Raw genomic sequence first — 22,001 nt, forward strand, 5'->3', positions numbered from 1 at the left:
GTCATTTTTCTGACTTGTATATTTTTCAATGGCAACATTTTTCAGATCTTTTCCAAGTGGTTTCTTTTGGAGAATGGGCGCTTCGAGTTGCGACTCCTATAGCACACCACTCAAAGTTTCTGAGCCACCCTTGTTTGAAAATCAGTGACAGGAGTTGGAGGTTTAAAGTTGAGGGGAGGGGGGTGGGGAGATGCATACTAGGATCGGATCTGTCAGCTGAATGGAATCAAATCTTTTGTAAAAGTTATCACTAAAAAATATATATATATATATATATATATATATATATATACATATATATATATATAGATATATATATATATATATATATATATATATATATATATATATATATATATATATATATACATATATGTATATATATATATATATACATATATGTATATATAAATGCAATGGAGGTAAACGACAAAGGCAAATGAATATATATAAATGAAAATCGTAATGAGTTGGAAAATCAAGAACAGTGAAAAAACTTTCAGCCTCCACCGGGATTCGAACCACGGGCCTCCCTATATATATATATATATATATATATATATATATTTATATAGATATATATATAGATATATAGATATACATATATATATATAGTTATATATATATATATATATATATTGTTATATATATATATATATATAGATATAAATATATATATATAGATATAAATATATATATATAGATATATGTATATATGTATGGTATGTAAGGTTTGTCTTTGAAGGATCTCTACTTGTCATTCATTAGCACTAGATTTTTATATGGTTTTCTTCTGGTTTAATATCATCTTTACACTTTCAGTTTTATGGTAGAGAAGGTACATATTTTTTTCTTTTTCTTAAGAATCCAAGCACACTCTTAAAAAATGGGTTGTCGGTTATGAGAAATGATGAGGAAAAAAATATAAAGTTGAAAGATAAAATATCTGTCAATGTGTGCAAAGTTATATAGATTATATAGACACATGTCAAAAGAAGATATACAATAGAGGGAAATGAATTTGGTTGAAGCTACGGTTCTTAAGTTTAGAGGTCCTCAGTATTGCCCTAGTAATATCTTAGTAATATCTTATAATATCTTGTAATATCTTATATTGTAATATCTTAGTGAGATTATTACTATGTTTGCAGATGGTCAAAGTGAAGTGGGGGTCAAAGGATATGCTGAAATGAAACTTGTAGCAGAAACAGTTTTTATAGTGTTTCACTGTAGATGACCTAAAAGCACAATTAGAAGGTTCCTAAGGTTATGAAGAAAGATGGTATGGCAATGATGTTACATATGTCAAACTGTTAATTAGTTCCTTTTGAATGATTTTGGAATTTAAAGATTAAGATTATTAAGGTTAATTTAAAGTTTAAGAGGGTTATGACCATAACACACAACGGATTGCAGTCGTAAAGGAGAATTTCAGATTATTTCCTTTTTCACCTCAAGCTTAAAAAAAAGTAATATTTTTGCAATTGATTACTGTTACAATATATTAATACCAAAAACAACAAAAGATGTCTTTGTTTTTTCTTGTTTCTGTTTCGTCTTTTATATATGAGGTGTCTGTATTGTCCAATGGAGCGAGTAGGAGGCAAGACTATGAAAAGAGGCGTTGGTTACACACAATATAACTCCTACCAATGTTACACATTTTGTTATAATGTCATCTGATTGGCTTTCACAGCCATTTTACTCCACTCATAACCAGTTTTCAAGTATTTACTCTGGATCAATTGCTGTGTACAAAGTTACATTATTATATTGTTACTCCCATAATTAAAGCAATAATTTTCTGGATTCAGCAAGGACTTTTCTGGTGACAAAGAGTATGAAACTTATACTTAATTTTAAATATTCTACACTGCTAGTTGAAATCCAATCTCAATATCTTAACATCGAGATATAGTTGATTGAACGGCTATTTTGACTGGCTAAGCCTTCAACTATACTACATGAAGTTGGATCCCAATAGGGGGTCTGTGATGTTACCTGGACAAATGCATGTGAAAAAACTTTACCTAGGCTGTTATGATATCTTCTTGTTCATTTATCCTTTAAATCTGATGCATTTGAAATGTTCTGCTAAGCTGTCAAAAATCTCTGTGCTAAGAATTTCATCAGAATGTATTTATTTTTTTGTAGAAATATTCTTTTCTTTTGTGGATAAATGATTGACAAATTATTAAAATGTAAACAATGACATTTGAAGTGCTATGATGACATCATCCATTCTACTGTTGCCAGATACATTTACAAAATATTATTTTATTTTAGAAAATTCATATCCTTTGTACAAAATGCTACGAGGGTGTGGTATTTTTGCCTAAAGATGCAGAACATTTTCAGCAATTTTACAATCAACCTTAAGGAGACCAGAAAATCTATTAAAGTAGTAGGTGGGACAAGGTTGAAAATTATTTAAAGTTCAGCACACTTCTCTGCATTTAACAACTTTATTCCAGAGTAAGGATATTTTCACTTAGGCCATCTTGCCGGTAGAAAAGAGAAAAAAGCCAAAGAAAGGAAGACCATCATTTTCACATTGTTACTGAAATTTATTAATATTATAATTCCACAAAGTTTGTATAGGAATGAAAGTGATGAAAACATTATGAAATATAATTAATTGCATGAAAATGTGTAAAATTATTAATTGATAGATTATATTGTTACTTCCACAAAATAAGCACACACGTCAAAGTAAGTGAAATATGTAAAAATCAAAGAGGTAGTTTAATACATTCAGAACATTATATATATATATATATATATATATATATATATGTTTATATATATATATATATATATATATATATATATATATATATATTAAGCTGATCAGTGTCAAAAGTTTGGCTTTCTGATTTGCTTTCGTGGCAAAGTTGAAAAAGTTAATATCAAAACTCATGTGTTTTTAAGTTGATGTCAAGGTTGCAAAACAACAGAAAACAGAAGAACATCAAGTGATTTATCCTCCAGAAAATAGTTAATTATCAGAAACAGGAAAGCACACTGAATAGCCGAGGGCATCTGATAATGAAAGCACATACAGAATCAAGGTTTTCGAAATAGCTTCATGGTTTCCAACTCTAAATGCTTCTAATGGTCAAAACTGACTTGAACATGTTTTCTAATTATGCATTCTTCTACAAAATTTCAGGCAGGGGAAAATCTGGTGGCTAAGAGAGGAATCAGCAAACAAAGATGCAAGGCCAGTTTGGCTTGAGGAACAAAGGAGTCCAAAATTGAAAGTCATTTATTTGCTCATCAGCAAATCCCCTGTCATAGAAACAATAGCATCATTGTCATTCTGCCAGTGATCCCCTTAATAGTCACCTTTCCAATGTGCAGACTAAAGTTACAAAAAAGAACCAAAAAAAGACAATTGAAAGTAACTGCTTCAGACTGCACGATATAATTTGATGTATAAAAAGTAGTCAATCTTGCACACAAGCGATAAGTTAACAGAGGTTGAAAAGATGGACATAATATGATTTGGTCTCCATGGTAATGAACTGACTCTACCTCAAGAAGGAGGGACTAACATGCAAGTAAAAAAGCTGCAACATTTCAAGGTGATTGCTAAGTATTTTGTGCGAGGTTGAAAGTTGGGTGGATAAGTTGGGTGGATAAGTTGGTTATAAGATAAGTTGGGTGTTGCCCAGTCCGATAGTATTATATTGAGCTAAGACTTGTAAATTTATACTGTTCACGTAAAAAAAAGTGAAAATATGTTCTTTAAGCTCTTCTCCGACACAAAAGCCTAACCCTTTAAGTAAGTTCAAACCTGTCAAATGAAGTTCCCTAATATAACTGAATACAAAACTAAAGTGGCCTATATTCATTTGAGTTTTCAAGACACATTTTGCGATTTCCACCGAAGCGAAAATGTGGAGGAGATACGGACGAACATAACAAGGATTCGTCTTGAAACGACAGGAAAACGGTTTTAAATTTTTTCATATCTTTCCGTTCTCTCGATGTCGTTGTATGACGGCCTTTGTGTCTTCCAGAGTTGTATAAGCATAATCAGACTGGACTGACTCCAACAGTGACTGGTGAACTGAGAGCATCCGTTGAATAGACTGCTGTGTCTGTTGGTATTGCAACTTTAAGGTTTGGTGAAGTAACAGAGAAGTATAGTTAATGGATGATACAGCTGTGAAGAAAGAATGAGACAGAGAAAGAAAATATCAAATATGTATCAAATTTGTATGTATGTATGTGCAACGAAGAAGCCTCATTGGCTTATCAAAGCCGCAAGCTGACCGAAGTCACATCTCTTAGATTCATATTTAACGTCCATGATTAAGAATTGTCAACAACTCTGTAACTGGACGACATATATACATTAATCTTGGGAGTGACTCGAACCGGGGACCTTATGACTGAATAAATAATAAACATGAAATAAATAAGGAACAGTCACAATCTACACATACATACACAGAAATTTTAGTAGATAGACAATCTTGACTAAGTTTTAGATATGGACACACTCCCAGTTATGATGGTTAGTTTTTATTATATATAGTGTTATACTGCATAAATACATGCCGAGTTTGCAGTGCATCCATTCATTAGTACACTAGAACTGGCTAACAAATACACTGTACATATAGGTCCAACACTAAAAGAACAAAATTCATTTTGAATTAGTTTGAGACAGGAATATTACTTGTATGTTTATGATCATTTATACTGCCACTATCACACCCACACATATACACACATGCACACACACTCACAGACAGACAGACAGACAGACAAGAAAGAACCTTCATTATGTCCAAATTTATGTCGCAAATTCCATCAAATATGAAACAGAACACTAAAGGCTCATACATTCATCATGTTATCTGAACATTCATATGTAAGGGGTATGAAAGGGGTATTCATTTCACAAGTTCCTAGCAAAAACAGAAACTTTCCTGAAAACATCTAGACGCCATTCATCAATATAACTCTTCTTTCAACAATGTACATTTCAATAAATTATGATGTAAATCGACAAACTACCGAGGGCACTGCTATGACACTATCGATACTAAATATGATCCTCGGGCCCCGAAATCTTGGGCTATTTACTGGCTAAAATGCCGTTTGCCAGTGAAAAACAAAAAGGCATTGGCTATTTACAGCCAGTGGAGTTTAAGAAATTAGACACACTGTAAGTTGGTCAACGTTCATTGGTCAAAGGATCGGACGAATTTCCGTAACTAGCATGAGCCCTGCATTTACTGCTTATTATCAGCAAATGCTATTGGGCTACTCATTCAGGGGCCTGTACAATGATAACCACTTTAGAATTGGTCCAGACTCCTTGATAGTATCTACGTAAGACACAAGAAAGTCTCTCCCATTAAGTAAGTAACGTAGCCCACTTTATGAGCAAGCAGAAGGACTTCCTTATTGTCATTATAACAGCTATTAAAAGGTAACTTCGCACCCAACTGTTGCATCCATTTCTAAACCTCAACTTAATATGAATGGTGGTAGCATATTTCTTGCCCACACCCACTGGTACTCACAACTCACTGGAGGCCTCAAAATTAGAGCTATTTACTGGCTAAAATGCCAGTGGGTTTTTTTTTCTTTCTCTATCTGCCAGAAGAACTAACCAGAGAGCCAAGAGGCTTAGTGATTCCTCGCCACAGTTTTACATGTGAAAATTGAACTTATACTGTGCACATAAGAACCTAGTACTAAATTAGGTGCATCAACATTCCGAGTACGAAAATTCGCTTTACCTTTGGAGTGATCGCTACTACAAGGTTTTCAGAATTTGACCAATGGTGACCTCCAACGGACTATTGAACTCAAGAAATCAACAGGGCACTTTTACTTAGCACGTTGATTTCCACATATCATGTATCAAATTCATCCAACATTTTCCAATCAAAGTTATGAAGCTATTCCTCCTTTCATTCTGAAGTAGATGAGTATTATTTCTCAACAGCTGCCAAGTAGTTATTGCTCTGTAACTAGAAGAATAACATCAACTCCATTTGTAGAGTTCAACCCCCTCCCCCCCCCAATTCTGAAGTTAAATATTAGAAACAAACGTCATTTCTCAACAGTTGCAGTGGCCAAGTTGGTAGTGCTATGTGACTGAGAGAGTTAGACATGCTCCATGTCCTGAGTTCAAACCCACATGAGAGCATTTTTATTTTCTGCTCTTTTCCTCCTTCCATTCTGAATTCTATAAGTTGAAATATTAGAAATGAGCAATATTTCTCATCAGTTGCAGTGGCCAAGTTGGTAGTTCTCTGTGACTGAGAGAGTCAGACAAGCACCATGTCCTGAGTTCAAACCCACATGAGAGCATTTTTATTTTCTGTGTTTTTCCTCCTTCCATTCTGAATTCTATAAGTTGAAATATTAGAAATGAGCAATATTTCTCATCAGTTGCAGTGGCCAAGTTGGTAGTTCTCTGTGACTGAGAGAGTCAAACAAGCTCCATGTCCTGAGTTCAAATCCATATGAGAGCATTTTGATTTTCTGCGCTTTTTCTCCTTCCATTCTGAATTCTGAAGTTGATATATTAGAAACAAGCATTATTCTCAACAGTTGCAGTGGCCAAGTTGGTAGTTCTCTGTGACTGAGAGAGTTAGACATACTCCATGTCCTGAGTTCAAATCCACATGAGAGCATTTTAATTTTCTGTGTTTTTCCTCCTTCCATTCTGAATTCTATAAGTTGAAATATTAGTAATGAGAATCATTTTTCATCAGTTGCAGTGGCCAAGTTGGTAGTGCTATGTGACTGAGAGAGTCAGACAAGCTCCATGTCCTGAGTTCAAATCCACATGAGAGCATTTTGATTTTCTGCGCTTTTTCTCCTTCCATTCTGAATTCTGAAGTTGATATATTAGAAACAAGCATTATTCTCAACAGTTGCAGTGGCCAAGTTGGTAGTTCTCTGTGACTGAGAGAGTTAGACATACTCCATGTCCTGAGTTCAAATCCACATGAGAGCATTTTAATTTTCTGTGTTTTTCCTCCTTCCATTCTGAATTCTATAAGTTGAAATATTAGTAATGAGAATCATTTTTCATCAGTTGCAGTGGCCAAGTTGGTAGTTCTCTGTGACTGAGAGAGTCAGACAAGCTCCATGTCCTGAGTTCAAATCCACATGAGAGCATTTTGATTTTCTGCACTTTTTCTCCTTCCATTCTGAATTCTGAAGTTGATATATTAGAAACAAGCATTATTCTCAACAGTTGCAGTGGCCAAGTTGGTAGTTCTCTGTGACTGAGAGAGTTAGACATACTCCATGTCCTGAGTTCAAATCCACATGAGAGCATTTTTATTTTCTGCTCTTTTCCTCCTTCCATTCTGAATTCTATAAGTTGAAATATTAGTAATGAGAATCATTTCTCATCAGTTGCAGTGACCAATTTGGTAGTTCTCTGTGACTGAGAGAGTCAGACAAGCTCCATGTCCTGAGTTCAAATCCACATGAGAGCATTTTTATTTTCTGCTCTTTTCCTCCTTCTATTCTGAATTCTATAAGTTGAAATATTAGTAATGAGAATCATTTCTCATCAGTTGCAGTGGCCAAGTTGGTAGTTCTCTGTGACTGAGAGAGTCAAACAAGCTCCATGTCCTGAGTTCGACTCCATGTGAGAGCAGTTTTTTGATTTTCTGCTCTTTTCCTCCTTCCATTCTGAATTCTATAAGTTGAAATATTAGTAATGAGAATCATTTCTCATCAGTTGCAGTGGCCAAGTTGGTAGTTCTCTGTGACTGAGAGAGTCAGACAAGCTCCATGTCCTGAGTTCAAATCCACATGAGAGCATTTTGATTTTCTGTGCTTTTTCTCCTTCCATTCTGAATTCTGAAGTTGAAATATTAGAAACAAGCTTTTAGTTTTCATCAATTGCAGTGGCCAAGTTGGTAGTTCTCTGTAACTGAGAGAGTCAGACAAGCTCCATGTCCTGAGTTCAAATCCACATGGGAGCATTTTTTATTTTCTGCTCTTTTCCTCCTTCCATACTGAATTCTGAAGTTGAAATATTAGAAACGAGCATTATTTCTCAACAGTTGCAGTGGCCAAGTTGGTAGTTCTCTGTAACTGATAGAGTCAGACAAGCTCCATGTCCTGAGTTCAATTCCACATGGGAGCATTTTTTATTTTCTGCTCTTTTCCTCCTTCCATTCTGAATTCTAAAGTTGAAATATTATAAATGCAAATGATTTCTTTACAGTTGCAGTGGCCAAGTTGGTAGTTCTCTGTAACTGATAGAGTCAGACAAGCTCCATTTCCTGAGTTCAATTCCACATGAGAGCATTTTTTATTTTCTGCTCTTTTCCTCCTTCCATACTGAATTCTGAAGTTGAAATATTAGAAACGAGCATTATTTCTCAACAGTTGCAGTGGCCAAGTTGGTAGTTCTCTGTGACTGAGAGAGTCAGACAATCTCCATGCCCTGAGTTCGACTCCAGCCAGAGCCTTTTACTTTTCTGTTCTTTGGCAAAGGCGGAAGTATAAAGGTAAGAAACAAAGTTTTTCCATTGGGAACCAAAATGGTGTAGTTGGTAGTTCTGCTAACAAGCTATTTGACTTGTTCCTGGGTTCCTGGGTTCAAGCCCAGTTCAGGTGAGAAGGGAGAGTAAAAGGAGAAAGGAGAAAGGCGAGAGAGGGTGTGGCGAGGAGTGGGAGGGAGTGGCTAGAAGAGAAGGGGAGGAGGGGGAGGCGAGAAGGGTAAGTGATCGCGGAACAAGGAGTTCGCCTGTACCCCCTCCCCCTGACAAGGTTCAAGCGGCCAGGTGTGTTCGCCGGTACCCCCCTCCCCCCTGACAAGGTTCCCAAGCGACCTCCCTATCCCAGACAAGGATTGGTGGAGAAAATGTTTTATAAAATGTTTAAGTCCATACAAGTGGATCTTTAAATATTTGAAAAGCTGTATATTTCAATGTCTCCTCTAATGGTCTAGTGGTAGAGCAGAAGGTTTTGCATCACAGGGTCCCTGGTTCAAAACCAATTTCTGCTTTTGCTTTTACTTCTTTTAGCAAAAGAAATTTTCCAAGAAAAAATCAACACAAAAAAACAAAACAAACAGCTGATTTTGCTCACAGTGTTTAGCAGCTTATGCAAAACACAACCATAAAAGTTTATATATTTTAAAAATAATATATTCATAATATGATATATCTTATAGACATATAGAAAAATATATATATATATATATATATATATATATATATATATATATATATATATGTATATATATATATATATATATATATATATATATATATATATATATATATATATATATATATGTATATATATATATATATATATATATATATATATATATATATAAAGATATATATATATATATACAGTATATATATAGATATATAGATATATAGATATATATAGATATATAAATAAATAAAAACAGAAAGCCAATGGGTTTGTGATTCCTTGCTAATTGAGATTATAATCCCAAGCTTTAATATCACATTCAACATACATATTCATGTACCCACTATCTATCAATACCTTCACACATAGTATGATTTAATTCTGAAAATGTTTACATTTGACCCTGTGACTTCATTATTATTCATGAGAAGAGCACCAAAATCAATAGGGTTCATCTACTCACTATGGCGCATCTATGTACCAAGTATGACTTCAATCCAACTTCTCGTTGTTCAGTTACCGTGTTTACAAGCTATTTTAGTGAAAATCAACTTAAGCCTCGCCCCCTAATAAATATGCATAATATCAACTTGAACATATTTCACCATGTAACTGCTATCTACCAACATATTAATACCAAGTATAAATAAATTCTGACCTTTGGTTGAGGAGTTATTAGCATTTGCATAATTTTACGTTTGACCCTGTGACCTCATTATTATTCATGAAATGAGCACCAAAATCAATAGGGTACTTCTACTCAGTATGGCACATCTATGTACCAAGTAGGACTTCAATCCAACTTGCCATTGTTGAGTTATCGTGTTTACAAGCCAAGGGCGTCACATAAACACACACACAGGCACAATCACCATTGCATAGATTCCTTGAACCTTCTGCAAGGAATCAAACAGCAATGGCAATTTAGTGGCATAAAGAGCTCAAAACACATGGCAAGTCAGTCAACGATCTTCAGTCAAAGAATGGGAACGATTTCCGTAACTACCACAAGCCCTGCAATACTGATTATTATCAGCAAATACTACTGTATTGGGCTACTCTGAAAAGCCTGTACAGTAACCTGAGATGTGTGTTGTAACTTGTCATGCAGGATAAGGCATATGAGAAATTCATTTTATCAAGTATATTTCTTAAGAACGATTCCGTACCTACCACAAGCCCTGCAATACTGCTTATTATCAGCAAATACTACTGTATTGGGCTACTCTCAAAAGCCTGTACAGCAACCTGAGATGTGTGTTGTAACTTGTCATGCAGGATAAGGCATATGAGAAATTCATTTTATCAAGTATATTTCTTAAGAACGATTTCCGTACCTACCACAAGTCCTGCAATACTGCTTATTATCAGCAAATACTACTGTATTGGGCTACTCTCAAAAGCCTGAACAGTAAACTGAGATGTGTGTTGTATTGCAGGATAATGCACATGAGAAATTCATTTCATCAAGTATATTTCTTAAGAACTGGCAATTCTTAAGTTGCTAAAATTATGAAGTTCTAGGGCCTGGTTTATACTGACCATGGAGGGTCTCAGGAGCCACAGAGGCAGTTTGAAAGTCCTTCAGGAGTTCACTAACGTCGACACTTTGCCGAGGAGGGACGTGATCTGATGGAGGAACGGAATGAGAGCTTGAAGATATTTGACAGAACTCCATTTCAATGCAACTATTGAGCTTAAACTGTTCACCTTTCAACCAAACTTATTAAGCAGACTTTTCTTTGTGTTTCAAACATTTTCACTCTAGCATATCAAAATTTGTCAAAAGGGGTCATAGTCAGAGATTGGTAAGATTTTAATGAAATTAGTAACTTCTTGCTCATATCTGAGTGAAAAGCCAAAAAAGGAAAAAAAAAAAAACCCACAAAAACAGTTTATTTTGAGTTTCATCAATTGTAAATTTCATATGAAGAAATAAAGAGTTTGGTAATATTACTGACAATGACATAGACATGTGTTTTCAAATGTCTACTGTTTGAATTCACCTCGTTAACATGAAAAACAAAACAGGCACTAATTGAGGGGTGCACACTTTTCACCCGCCCCCCCTCCCCTTTTTCATCCTCACAATAGACCCAAAAATTATGAGTGGTTTATGAACAAAATGGCTCGTAGAAAATGTAGACCTAACTATATGTGACCTAATTTATATTCTAAATATAGAATACAGCAATTCCATGTTCCAAATTTATCTTCTCCCTGACAAAAACTGAAGGGGAAAGAAAAAAGGTCTCACCTGCTCGAAACACTTTAACTTACACCACTTATTGTAAAATATTGGCAGCAAACGGACAGGACTTTTCAAAATGGAATATTTCACAAATGGTGCAAGATGTGTCTTTAAGATGTTTGGATAAATTCATTACAAAGACCTCTATCATATATTCATAAGCTAACAATGATAGTTGAAGTTGATCTCCTCTGATGGCAGTTTTCATACCTTTAATCATTATTCCTCCCTTTAATGTAAAGTTGCTCCAACCCTTTTGAAGTCATTCCAATTGTAAAACATTCATGCATTCTCTACATTTTCTCAGATGCAACCACACCTTTTTTTTTTCTAACCTGCATATTCATGAATAAATACTTTACCTGGCAGGGCAAGGTAACTTTGGATGCTGAGACAAGATGTTTTCTTCTTTTTTTCATTTCTTTTAATATTAAAACCAAAAACAAAACAAGGCTCACGCAATTCTTACCAAATATCCAGTGACTCTGGTAGTACTGCATGTTTGAGGTTTGAACACCTGTATCCTTTACTTTACAAGTTCTCCTTTCCTTCGGTGCCGGTGATGGTGTAGCTGGTGATGGTGCAGCTGGTGATGGTGTTGGGGAACGGTTTGAAGTATCTTCTGCCTTGGCTGTTAATGTTCTACTACTACTCGATACCGAACTCCTGGACTTTTGAGAATCACTATCAAAGTCTTCTGAATATGAAGCCTGCCCCGAGGTCGAATCATTTCTCGATCTTCTCCATCTTCGGTTAATCCGTGGTGACTTCTTCGCAGTGGAAATTTCAGAATCTGACGAATGTCTCGAATCCTGTGAAGAAGTTTTAGACGAATGTGAGGGGGTAGTCCGAGATTTATGCGAGGCAATCGAAGAGTACGAACTGGCGAGTTTATCTGTGTCTTCGTCGGAGCGTGTTTTATCTGCCTCTCTGACAGAGTCGTTCTCTGTTATTGTGTTTATCTCACTTTCGGTATCTGTGTGAACCTCTTCACTCATTGCGGAACGACTGGCCGATTCCTTCCTCTTAACACTTTGGTCGTCTTCTAACCAGGCCTGCTTTCCTCCACTGAATCTTTTCTGTTTTTCTCCTCTGTACGATTCATCTGTTTCATCCCCTTTACTGTTATCGTTACCGTTCGCGATGGCTGGCCGTAAATCTGCTGCTTGCAAAATGTTTAATTTAATCTCACCTGCCAAAGAAATGAGAGAGAACTTACAGTCACATATATATATTATCAATATAATATATATATATATTATCAAGTCTAATTTACTCTCAATTAAAGAACTGCATGTATGCCCTTGATGGACCCGAGATAGTAAGTACAACATAGAGATATAGAAGAAAGATACATGTACATTTTGACAATTCTTACATCAAACTAAATTAAAATAAAATAAAACTGTTAGCAAACTGCTTATCCACTAGAGAGCCTGTGTAGGAGAATGTGTAAAAATAAGTTGGCCTGACGTTTCGATCCTAGCAGGATCTTCTTCAAAGGCCCAGGATCTTCTTCAAAGGCTAAATGACAAGAAATAGTAACAGAAGGGACAAAAACACGCACAGAATACAGACTTGAGCATGGTGAACACAAAGAGATAGATGTAAGGGGATTAGTAGACAAGGGATGGAGAGAAGAAAGAAAGAAACCAAATTAATGAAACTAAATTAGCAACTAAGACATGGACTGTATTTAATGTAACAGAGTTGACTGTACATTACTTTATCAACAGGACAGGGGAATGAGCCTGAAGACATTTAAGCATTTAAGTGACATTCTATCTGATTTGTTGATTTAGAGTTGACTTGGCTACAAAGAGAACCAATGGTGAAGTTATTTCTTCTACAATGGCATTTACTGCATTTACTGCCAACGATGGACCAAAGTGTTTCTACAGAAGTTTTGACCTCAAAGTCTTACTCATAGCAAAAACAAATTTCTACTCCAGAATCAGGGTAAGCAAGTTGGATTAATTTACTCAAAGGTTGTGGTGTCATCAAAACCTGTATTGAAGTTGTAGATGGACACAGTTACAGACAAGAACAAGAGTTGATTATATATACAAAGCTTCTCCAGTTTCTTTTTTTTTAAATTTTTTATGAGAGGTTAAAACTCTTACCCTGAGAACTGTCAGAAACATCAGTAGATATACTCTCAGAGGGGTAGTCAACATCCTCCTTAATATCTTCAACAATTGGTAAATCATTTGATTGACGGATAGAGTCTGGTGTAGCTGGTGAGTCTATCTTGAAAGACTGCAGGAAGAAGACAAGGCAGATATCTCAAGAATCATTCCTAACTCCGGAAGGATAGCACCGAGTTCGAGCAAATTACTTTGCCTTAAAGGCATTGAAGACTCGCCCCAAACCGCGTGCGGCCATCTGAAAAAGTTAACTTTCTGTTGCTTGCAAGTGACGTTTTGTTCGTGTCGCTACAAAATGCAGACAGTAATGAAACGTGATACCTTAATTGTTATCTTTAGCTGGACCTGAGATGTCAATCGCTGTATTGTTTGTATACAGTGCTGTGGGTATTGACCGCAGCTGTATGTACTGACTGTACACTAGTGTCTAATTACCGAAGGTTGCAAGCTGTGTGTGTATTTTCTGGGATTGATGGTGGTGTTTAACACTTCTATTACACCTCATTCGAAACTAGGTCAAATTACCAGCATTATACGTTTCTTTTTGTCTTCACACCCTTTAAATTTGAATTTTCTCACAGCAATCCGAAGAGAACATGGTAGGTTAGACCCATCGAAGAATCACTGACAAAACTGCAACAGAGATTACAGTACTAAGAAAGGGAGATTTCATATGTTAGCAATCAGAATATAATTGATGAAGTTAATTGTCCATTGAATGAGAGAATCTTTGTTACCTTTGATGTTTGAATGAGAGAGTCTGTTTTACATTTGATGTTTGAATGAGAGACTGTATTACCTTAGATGTCTGTATGAGAGTCTGATTTACTTTTGATTATGTTTAACCATTGATATCTGAATTAGAGTCTGTTTTACCTTTGATGTCTGAATGAGAGCATCTGCTCTACAAAGAAACTGCAGTAATTTGGAGTATATATATTTACTATAACCATCAAGCTTCTAATGGGAATTCTTACAAACAAAAATGAAACAAAAGGCAATATACTTTCCATTAATGGTTGATTACTTCATACGGGTCCTCATTAACACATTTCACAGGCTTCCATTTTCATATGATATGGTTTAAGTCAGTAATTACCAAATGTAAAAACATATTAACATATTTTACCTTCTTGACGTGTAACTCTGCTTTTTTCAGCACAACATGGTCTTCTCTTTGTGCTGTGTCTGACTCCAAGCTATTTATCAAATCTTCCACATCATCGTTATCACTTCCAAGGTTGGACATAATTCTGTCAAAGGCAGCCGACTTAGCCCTCATTGGTGTTTTTCTCTCTGACAAATCTTTCTCGGGGATTTCCTGATACTTGTCCTCTGCCTTTTTTAGATTCTCCGTCCGTTTCCTCCATCTACTGGTATTCGTTTGATAGCCTCCCAACTCTTCTTCTGAAAGCGATGCACGGACCGTGGAACTGACATCATCGGAAACGTCAGAAACATCATCGCTGTCATGCAGACTTGGTTTCTTTCTCCCGGCTAATGCTGCTCCCTTAGATTTTTCATCCTGCGTTGAGGGAGGTGGACCTTCAGCAGCGGGGGATGGTTTACTAGTTGCTCGGCGGTTGGATTTTAGGAATTGGCTCTTAATAGGTGTAGAAGTCTTTGGCTGGTAGATCTCGTCTGCATCATCTACAGTGTCACTACCTGATACTGGGTGAGTCGTCCTCTTCTGCAACTGGGAGAGGTATGCCTGACGAGGAAATTAAGCAGTGGCATTGAGACCTTTCCTTCATGTCCTTTACATTAGAACAAGGGGGGGTGCAACAGGAGAATTGACTGTAACTTTCACATACTCAATTTGCCCCTGCTATGCACCTTCCTGTTATTTGTCTTTTTTTTTTTTTTGAATACACATCACAACGTGTCATACCATGGAGGATGCAACATCAACAATGTCTTTGTTCGTCTGAATAGGTATTCGTATGTCTTTTTTTGTTGAAAGGCTCTCTGTCAAACCTAGCTACTTCATTACCTGCATATAATTTTCCAACCCTGACATATTTAACTTGCATTCCAATTTCCACAGTTCTAAAGCAAATGCACTTTCATGTTGCAATAGTATCCACAGCAAGATTTTTAGGGGTTAAATTGCTCACTCTCAATTTTGCAACCACATCATAACAAGGTCAATTTCCCTTATCTCAGCAATTTACCAAAATGCAAAGACGGATGTCAAATTTGCATTAAAAAAATACCACCAAATTTTGAAAACGTCCTCTCTCTCTCTAGAATTACACACTGCTATGAGTTATGGTTTTGACCTAGAGATGCTGACAATTTCCTGCAATGTTGCTATAAAGCAATCAACCTTGAGCCATCAGAATGTTTCTGCAAGGTGAATTAAAATATATGCAGATGTGGCCTTGCCAATCTATGACAATTGCTCGGAAACGTAAGCATGGAAATGCACAGTTTGTAACTTTTCCAATAATTTTCGTACATGTAAACAAGCATTTCATAGACACTCTCATCAAATATGATAACATTCATCAATATGTTAGACTTGATATGGGAATTAAATGGAGGGTCAATTAAGCTAATACAATCGAGGGAGCAACTAAATGACCTTAATAAATTAATTACCTTCAGCTCATCCTCCTCTTGATCTTGCTCATCTTTCTGATGTGACAAGGTCGAGGTAGATTTTTGGCCAAATCTTTTTCCAGACAATTGGCCCTGAGCCCTCTCAAGGATGGACAGAGTACTGGATTTTGGTCGATACATCATTCACTTATAATGAGTAAAAGTAAAGCGGATTAACACAAACAGAGAAACATGAAGTAAAATGTTTGATACACGTACTGTAGCATGGTGGGCTCAAAATTGACGGATTTTAAGGATATGAGTGACGATGTCTATCAAACGAAAAAATCAAAATCACTCAACTGTATTGGTTTCTCATATATGTGTAGTTCCTCAGAAATGTAATGCTCTCAAAAATATTTCTTGTTCTGTGCCTGCGCAACATACAGTTGAGCAGAATTTGACCACAAAATGTCTCCCGCGTCAAGTTCTTCATACCCCTACATTAACACACTCGTGGATAAGCTAACTGTAAGGAGTATGATTCCAAATGCCAAACAAATGTGCCAAACTAGGGGGAGGATGTTGAAAGCTTTAAAAAAAAAACTCACAATTAGATCAGCATATACCTGAAATCGATTAAAAATCATCAAATATGTCACTCTGCTTGAATGCAAAAATTTAGGTTGCCTGCTGTATTGTTGCAAGTAAAATTTGAAGTTGCGTCAACTACAAAGGTGCATCAATTATGAAGTCTTTACTAGTAAGTACTGTATACTGAAGATAATATCTGTCCAAAGAATTGGTACAAATAAAACTGAGATTAGTTGGGGAAACTGAGAGTCAAAACTAATGTGTCAGTTATAAATGCAGTACTTAGCATCTAGCTATTTTGACAAAAATATAGATTGTGTCTATGATATATGTGCTTAGTAGTGACCTTGAAAAATTGAGAAACCTCAGTTAATTGAGTCATTGAGAAACGTCAGTCAATCTTTTTTAACATATTGATTAAATCAAGTTGATAATGTTGCAGTGTTGGCTGAAGAGCCATCTATAATTGTTGAATGTAATATTATCATACAAAATTTATGACATGGTAGAGAATGTCTGTAATGAAAGCCTCACTTCTCCACACTTGAGTAATGGGCAAAAACCCGGCCTGACCTTAGATGATTGCATCATCCATTCATGGTAACAGTACCACCACAGAACATTAAGCAGTGTAGGCCTAGGCCTAGTGCAACTTAGCAGTGTACAGTAGGCTAGAAAAGGCAATATGTAATACTTTGGTCTTGACTTTCGAAGAAAGGTTGTTTATTTTACGGTAAAGCCTCAATTAAAGCCGGAGTCTAATTTTATAGACCTGGCCTTACAAAAAACCTGGCTTACGTTAGTAACATTATGCGTCAAATGTTCCATTACAGTAGCATCACTAAGGACGCCCGATCACAAATAAGTTCGTGCGAAGCAGTTGTCAATTGCTGCATCACTGCATTTCATTTCTTTTGTACATTACAAATATAGAGCACATTTTTTACCATATATCGTTGCTACAGACAATACAGGTTTTTAGCTTCCCGTAGGCGCTAATGTAGGAAGAGAAACGCCTAAGGGCAATTCATGGTACTGTCCACGTCCTACAGTTTGGAATTTGCAGAACTGGTACCCAACGATACAGATTACAGACTGCACAAAACTTTGGTATTTCAATATGAATATGGAAAGCGGAGAGGGCAAAAACTATGTACATTCATTTTTGGCTGAGGTAGCCAACGCTCCAGAAGATCATCTCATAAATGTTATTCTTAATACTCCAAGTCTTTCAAAAGCAGTTTACTATTTACTATCTTAATCCGGTCTATTTATCTTCCTCTACGTGGTTGCGAAAAATGGAGCTTGCTCTTTCACCTCATGATGATAACTGGAACATTATTTTTAGAAAAACTTTTCGTTCAACTACGAGACCAAAGTTCATTATTTTCGATTTAAATTTCTACACCGACTTCTTGCTACTAAAAGGCTTTTATATTTAATGAAAAAAATAATAGCTTTACCAGCTGACTATCTGAATGCAAAAAACCATTGAGCATATATTTGGGACTGTCATGTAATATCAAAGAATATACAGTATATGTAATATGTAGATGACACACAGTTGTTATTGACCTTTGCCAGCTGGCCATTGAAAAAATGCAATCATGCCATAGAGATGTTAAATCCTGGTGTCGCTCAAATAATCTTGCTCTTAACGACTCCAAAACAGAATTTATACACTTTCGTTCCAAATTTGCAATGCAAAGGATTATCTTCCTGCTCCTACCATCGATCATTATTGATCATTCTATTATCAATCCATCTGGGCAAGTAAGAAATCTTGGTGTCCAGATGGAACACTTTCCATGTCAAAGCAGATCGATATGATCTGCTAGAGTTCTGTGATGGCAATCCGTAGTAAAATTGGAAAAATCTGTCGCTACTAAACCAGCGATACTACGCAAACACTTGTTCATGCTTACGTGACACCCCGGGTTGGATTCTAATAATTCTATTCTCTGTGGTATTCATGACTCTGATTTGTCTAAAGTACAGCGTGTTCAAAACAAAGCAGCCCGTTTTATTAGTTGAACTCCACGTTCCCAACATATCACCGTCCCCGATCCAACAGTCCTTGAATTGGCTGCTGATTAGCTCTCGCGTCATTTTCAAAATACCCTACTCCTAAATTACAAAGCAAAATGTGGCTTATTTCGCTCTTAGTCTACTTACAGGAACTTATTAGGCGTTATGAACCAACTCTTTCACTGAGCTCTTCTAACAATTTGTTACTTTCTGTATACAGTGAATCCACGCATTAAACTTTATGGTGAACGTAGTTTTCAGTGCGCTGCCCCATATTCGTGAAATCAACTACCCATGAAAATCGCCAAACTCCATCTGTTAGCATTTTTAAAACGATGCTCAAGACTGGCACCTGTTTGGTTATGTTTTTGATCACTGTTGTTTAATCGTTGATCTGTTTGTGTTTTGTTGGCGCATAGAGGCATCGATCTGCATTATGCGCATTATAAATGTATATATGTTGATACTAGATGAGACTAGTGGAACACTAGTCTCATCTAGTATCAACATATATTCCGCTCTGTCCAATGGACATAGAGCACTCTGCGCCAAGATAGACGCCAACCTACTCTATATATATATATATATATATATGTGTGTGTATAATACTCGTGAAAAATTAGACGGGACGAAGAAAGAGAATTGTATTATAAATATTAACTCAAGTTGGTATCATTAATATTTACAGTAAATGTGTCTTTAATATTAACTTCGGAATGGATACCATAATTGTTTACCACAGGCTGTTTCATTAATGTTAACTCCAGTCTGTATATCATTAATAATTTCCTTATCCTGTGTATCATCACTATATTTACCTTAGTCTGTATATCATTAATAATTACCTGTGTATCATCAATATTTGTACATGTATCTCTAATATTTACCCCTGTCTGTATATAATAAATATTAACCTAAGTCTCTGTGCATCATTAATACCTACCCGATTCTGTGTATCATTTATACATTTATTCACAGCGTTGTATTAATCAAGATGAGCTGCTCTTCGGTTTCGCGGTGCTTGGAGCCCACATTTCAAAGGAACATGACGCCACTCATGCTATACGCACATTTCACATTGTTTGGTGCAAACTTTTGCGCAGCCAGAAGCCCCACTCCCTTCACACAACCAGCCTCAACCCCACCCACCCCCAATTTTATGGCTTTCATATTGTAACTGACTCAGCCCGTTCCAGACGTTTAGTATACTAAATTCGTGAAATTACTTGTACCCAAAAGAACGACCATAAGAAGAAAAGAAAACATTATTCGTGGTTTGTGATGCTTAGTCAAAATAATGAAGTAACACAATTAACTACGGTAAAACAGACAATGTATCAATAAAGTTTCGATAAAGAAGACGTACAATAATCTTAATCTTAATTTCGATAAAGAAGACGTACAATAATCTTAATCTTAATTTCGATAAAGAAGACGTACAATAATCTCAGTCTCAATCTTAATCTTGATTTTAATCTTAATCTCAATCTTATCTCAATCTTAATCTTGATTTTAATCTTAATCTTAATCTCAATCTTATCTCAATCATAATCTTGATTTTAATATAAATCTTAGTCTCAATCTCAATCTCGGTCTCTTGTTGTACGGATAATAACTGACTAATTTGGAGCAGGAATAATGTTGTAGCCCAAATATCTATATTAATACATAATGGCATTTACAGGCAGAACCAGTTAGTGTGGTAGGATATGTAAATGAGATTATGCAAGCAAAACTGCAGCCGTTTTGTCAAGGTGATAACAGATAATATTAATTTGTTCCCGTTCATGTCAATTTCAGATAGTGAGGGTTGCCTTACGATAAGTCTAATTTGCCAGTAGACGCATGGTGAGAGGTGGTCTAGAAAGGGGGGGGGGGCTAGGGAGAATGGTGAGAGCAGAGGAGACAGCGGTTGATTATTGTGTGCTACAAATGCTTTAATGTCCAAGCCATCTTTTTGCTTCTTTTATGTCTGATTTGGTCCACACGAGACATTTTTTGCTTTCCTAGTTCTTGGTGTTTATCACAGGCATTCTTACCGCCGTTGCCCCACCCCCCCCCCCCCCCCCGCATTTACCCCCAGCTATTGATTGGGTGTTTGCATTCTTCCGGTTTTTATGGGGTTGTTCCAATGTGCTGAAAGATTTGACATTTGTAATAGGTACACTGATTACTTATACCATCATACTCATCTTCCGTGTAGATATATATATAGGAAGATATTGTGTTGACGAAGGTTTTCAGACTTTGACCACTGTTGAACTAAAATGACCTTTCACCGTCACAGCTCGACCTTAAGAGCTATTGCACTCACCAAGTGAATCTATACCACAGAAATTTCTGTGATCTATATATTGTACAAAGTGTGGTACAAAGTATGCAACTCAAACTTTTTGAGCCTAAGTGTTTACAAAGGTTTTCAGGTTTGACCAATGTTGACCTCCAACAATTCCAATTGGGGTTCTTGCACTCAACAATAGGGGGTTTCCATACCCAATGTGAGGTATTGTGTTTACAAGCCAAGACATCACATATACACACAGATGAGCTTTACATCCAGACTTGGCACCCCATTGGTTTTAAGACAAACTAATACGAATGACAGCGAATGACTGAATGACAATTGACTTTGTACAGGGTAAATTATCATTTGCGAATGACAGCGAATGACAGCGAATGACAACGAATGACAGCGAATGACAACGAATGACAAAAACTTGGACAACGAATGACAACGAAGGACAGTGTTGAGAAGTGCTAGAATGATTAACGGAGTGGAGTAAATGCGGTTATTGGTTTTCTGCGCAAAACAATGATTTGAGGAAAATCGCATGTTACGTGGTTGTAGGGTTTTGGTGTAATTTACGGATAGAAACCACAGGGAAAGATTTTGTGTGAGAATGCGCTTGAGTGCTGTGCTTTTTACCTCCGTAGATTTATATAGAAAGATAACTGAAGCCGTTTCAAGATTATAGTATTGTTAGTTTCTAACAATTAATATCGGAAAAATGACGTTAAATTTACTTTTTAAAATCAGACTAACAATTTCGCTTACTGTAAGGTGCGTTTTTATCTTGTCCGTACTTTACTAGATCTGGATACCCACGAAGTCTGAACTGTGGTATCCGATTGAAGCAAATGTCTGTGCTGTCATTATTGTCATTCGTTTTAGTCAACGCATTTTTTTAGTGTGTACAACATATTGTCATTCGTTATGTGTAACGCAATTGTCATTCGTTTTAGTAACACCCTTGGTTTTTCCCATTATT

The 22,001-nt window shown here is 36.1% G+C and overlaps 1 protein-coding gene across 1 annotated transcript; it reads right to left on the bottom strand.

The window, feature by feature from the left end:
- Nucleotides 1-2,808: 2,808 nt before the first annotated feature.
- LOC139977605 (uncharacterized) lies at nucleotides 2,809-17,806 on the bottom strand. Its single transcript, XM_071987020.1, has 7 exons — nucleotides 17,651-17,806; nucleotides 16,171-16,315; nucleotides 14,696-15,277; nucleotides 13,543-13,678; nucleotides 11,889-12,611; nucleotides 10,711-10,797; nucleotides 2,809-4,171 (listed from the first exon to the last, which is right to left on the bottom strand). Exons 2-7 carry the CDS (start codon nucleotides 16,312-16,314, stop codon nucleotides 3,972-3,974), a joined length of 1,872 nt encoding a protein of 623 aa, XP_071843121.1. The 5' UTR covers nucleotide 16,315; nucleotides 17,651-17,806; the 3' UTR covers nucleotides 2,809-3,971.
- Between the last annotated feature and the right edge of the window lie 4,195 nt (nucleotides 17,807-22,001).

The sequence above is a fragment of the Apostichopus japonicus genome, chromosome 2 (assembly GCF_037975245.1).
Source record: "Apostichopus japonicus isolate 1M-3 chromosome 2, ASM3797524v1, whole genome shotgun sequence".
In the NCBI taxonomy this organism is placed as follows: Eukaryota; Metazoa; Echinodermata; class Holothuroidea; order Aspidochirotida; family Stichopodidae; genus Apostichopus; species Apostichopus japonicus.

Excerpts from the sequence above, each read along its gene's own strand:
- LOC139977605 (XM_071987020.1), bottom strand. The coding sequence starts at position 16,314 with ATGATGTATCGACCAAAATCCAGTACTCTGTCCATCCTTGAGAGGGCT. Across the intron at positions 15,278-16,170 it reads AAGAGGAGGATGAGCTGAAG|GCATACCTCTCCCAGTTGCA; the intron begins GTAATTAATTTA and ends TTTCCTCGTCAG. Across the intron at positions 13,679-14,695 it reads CAGAGTTACACGTCAAGAAG|TCTTTCAAGATAGACTCACC; the intron begins GTAAAATATGTT and ends TTCTTCCTGCAG.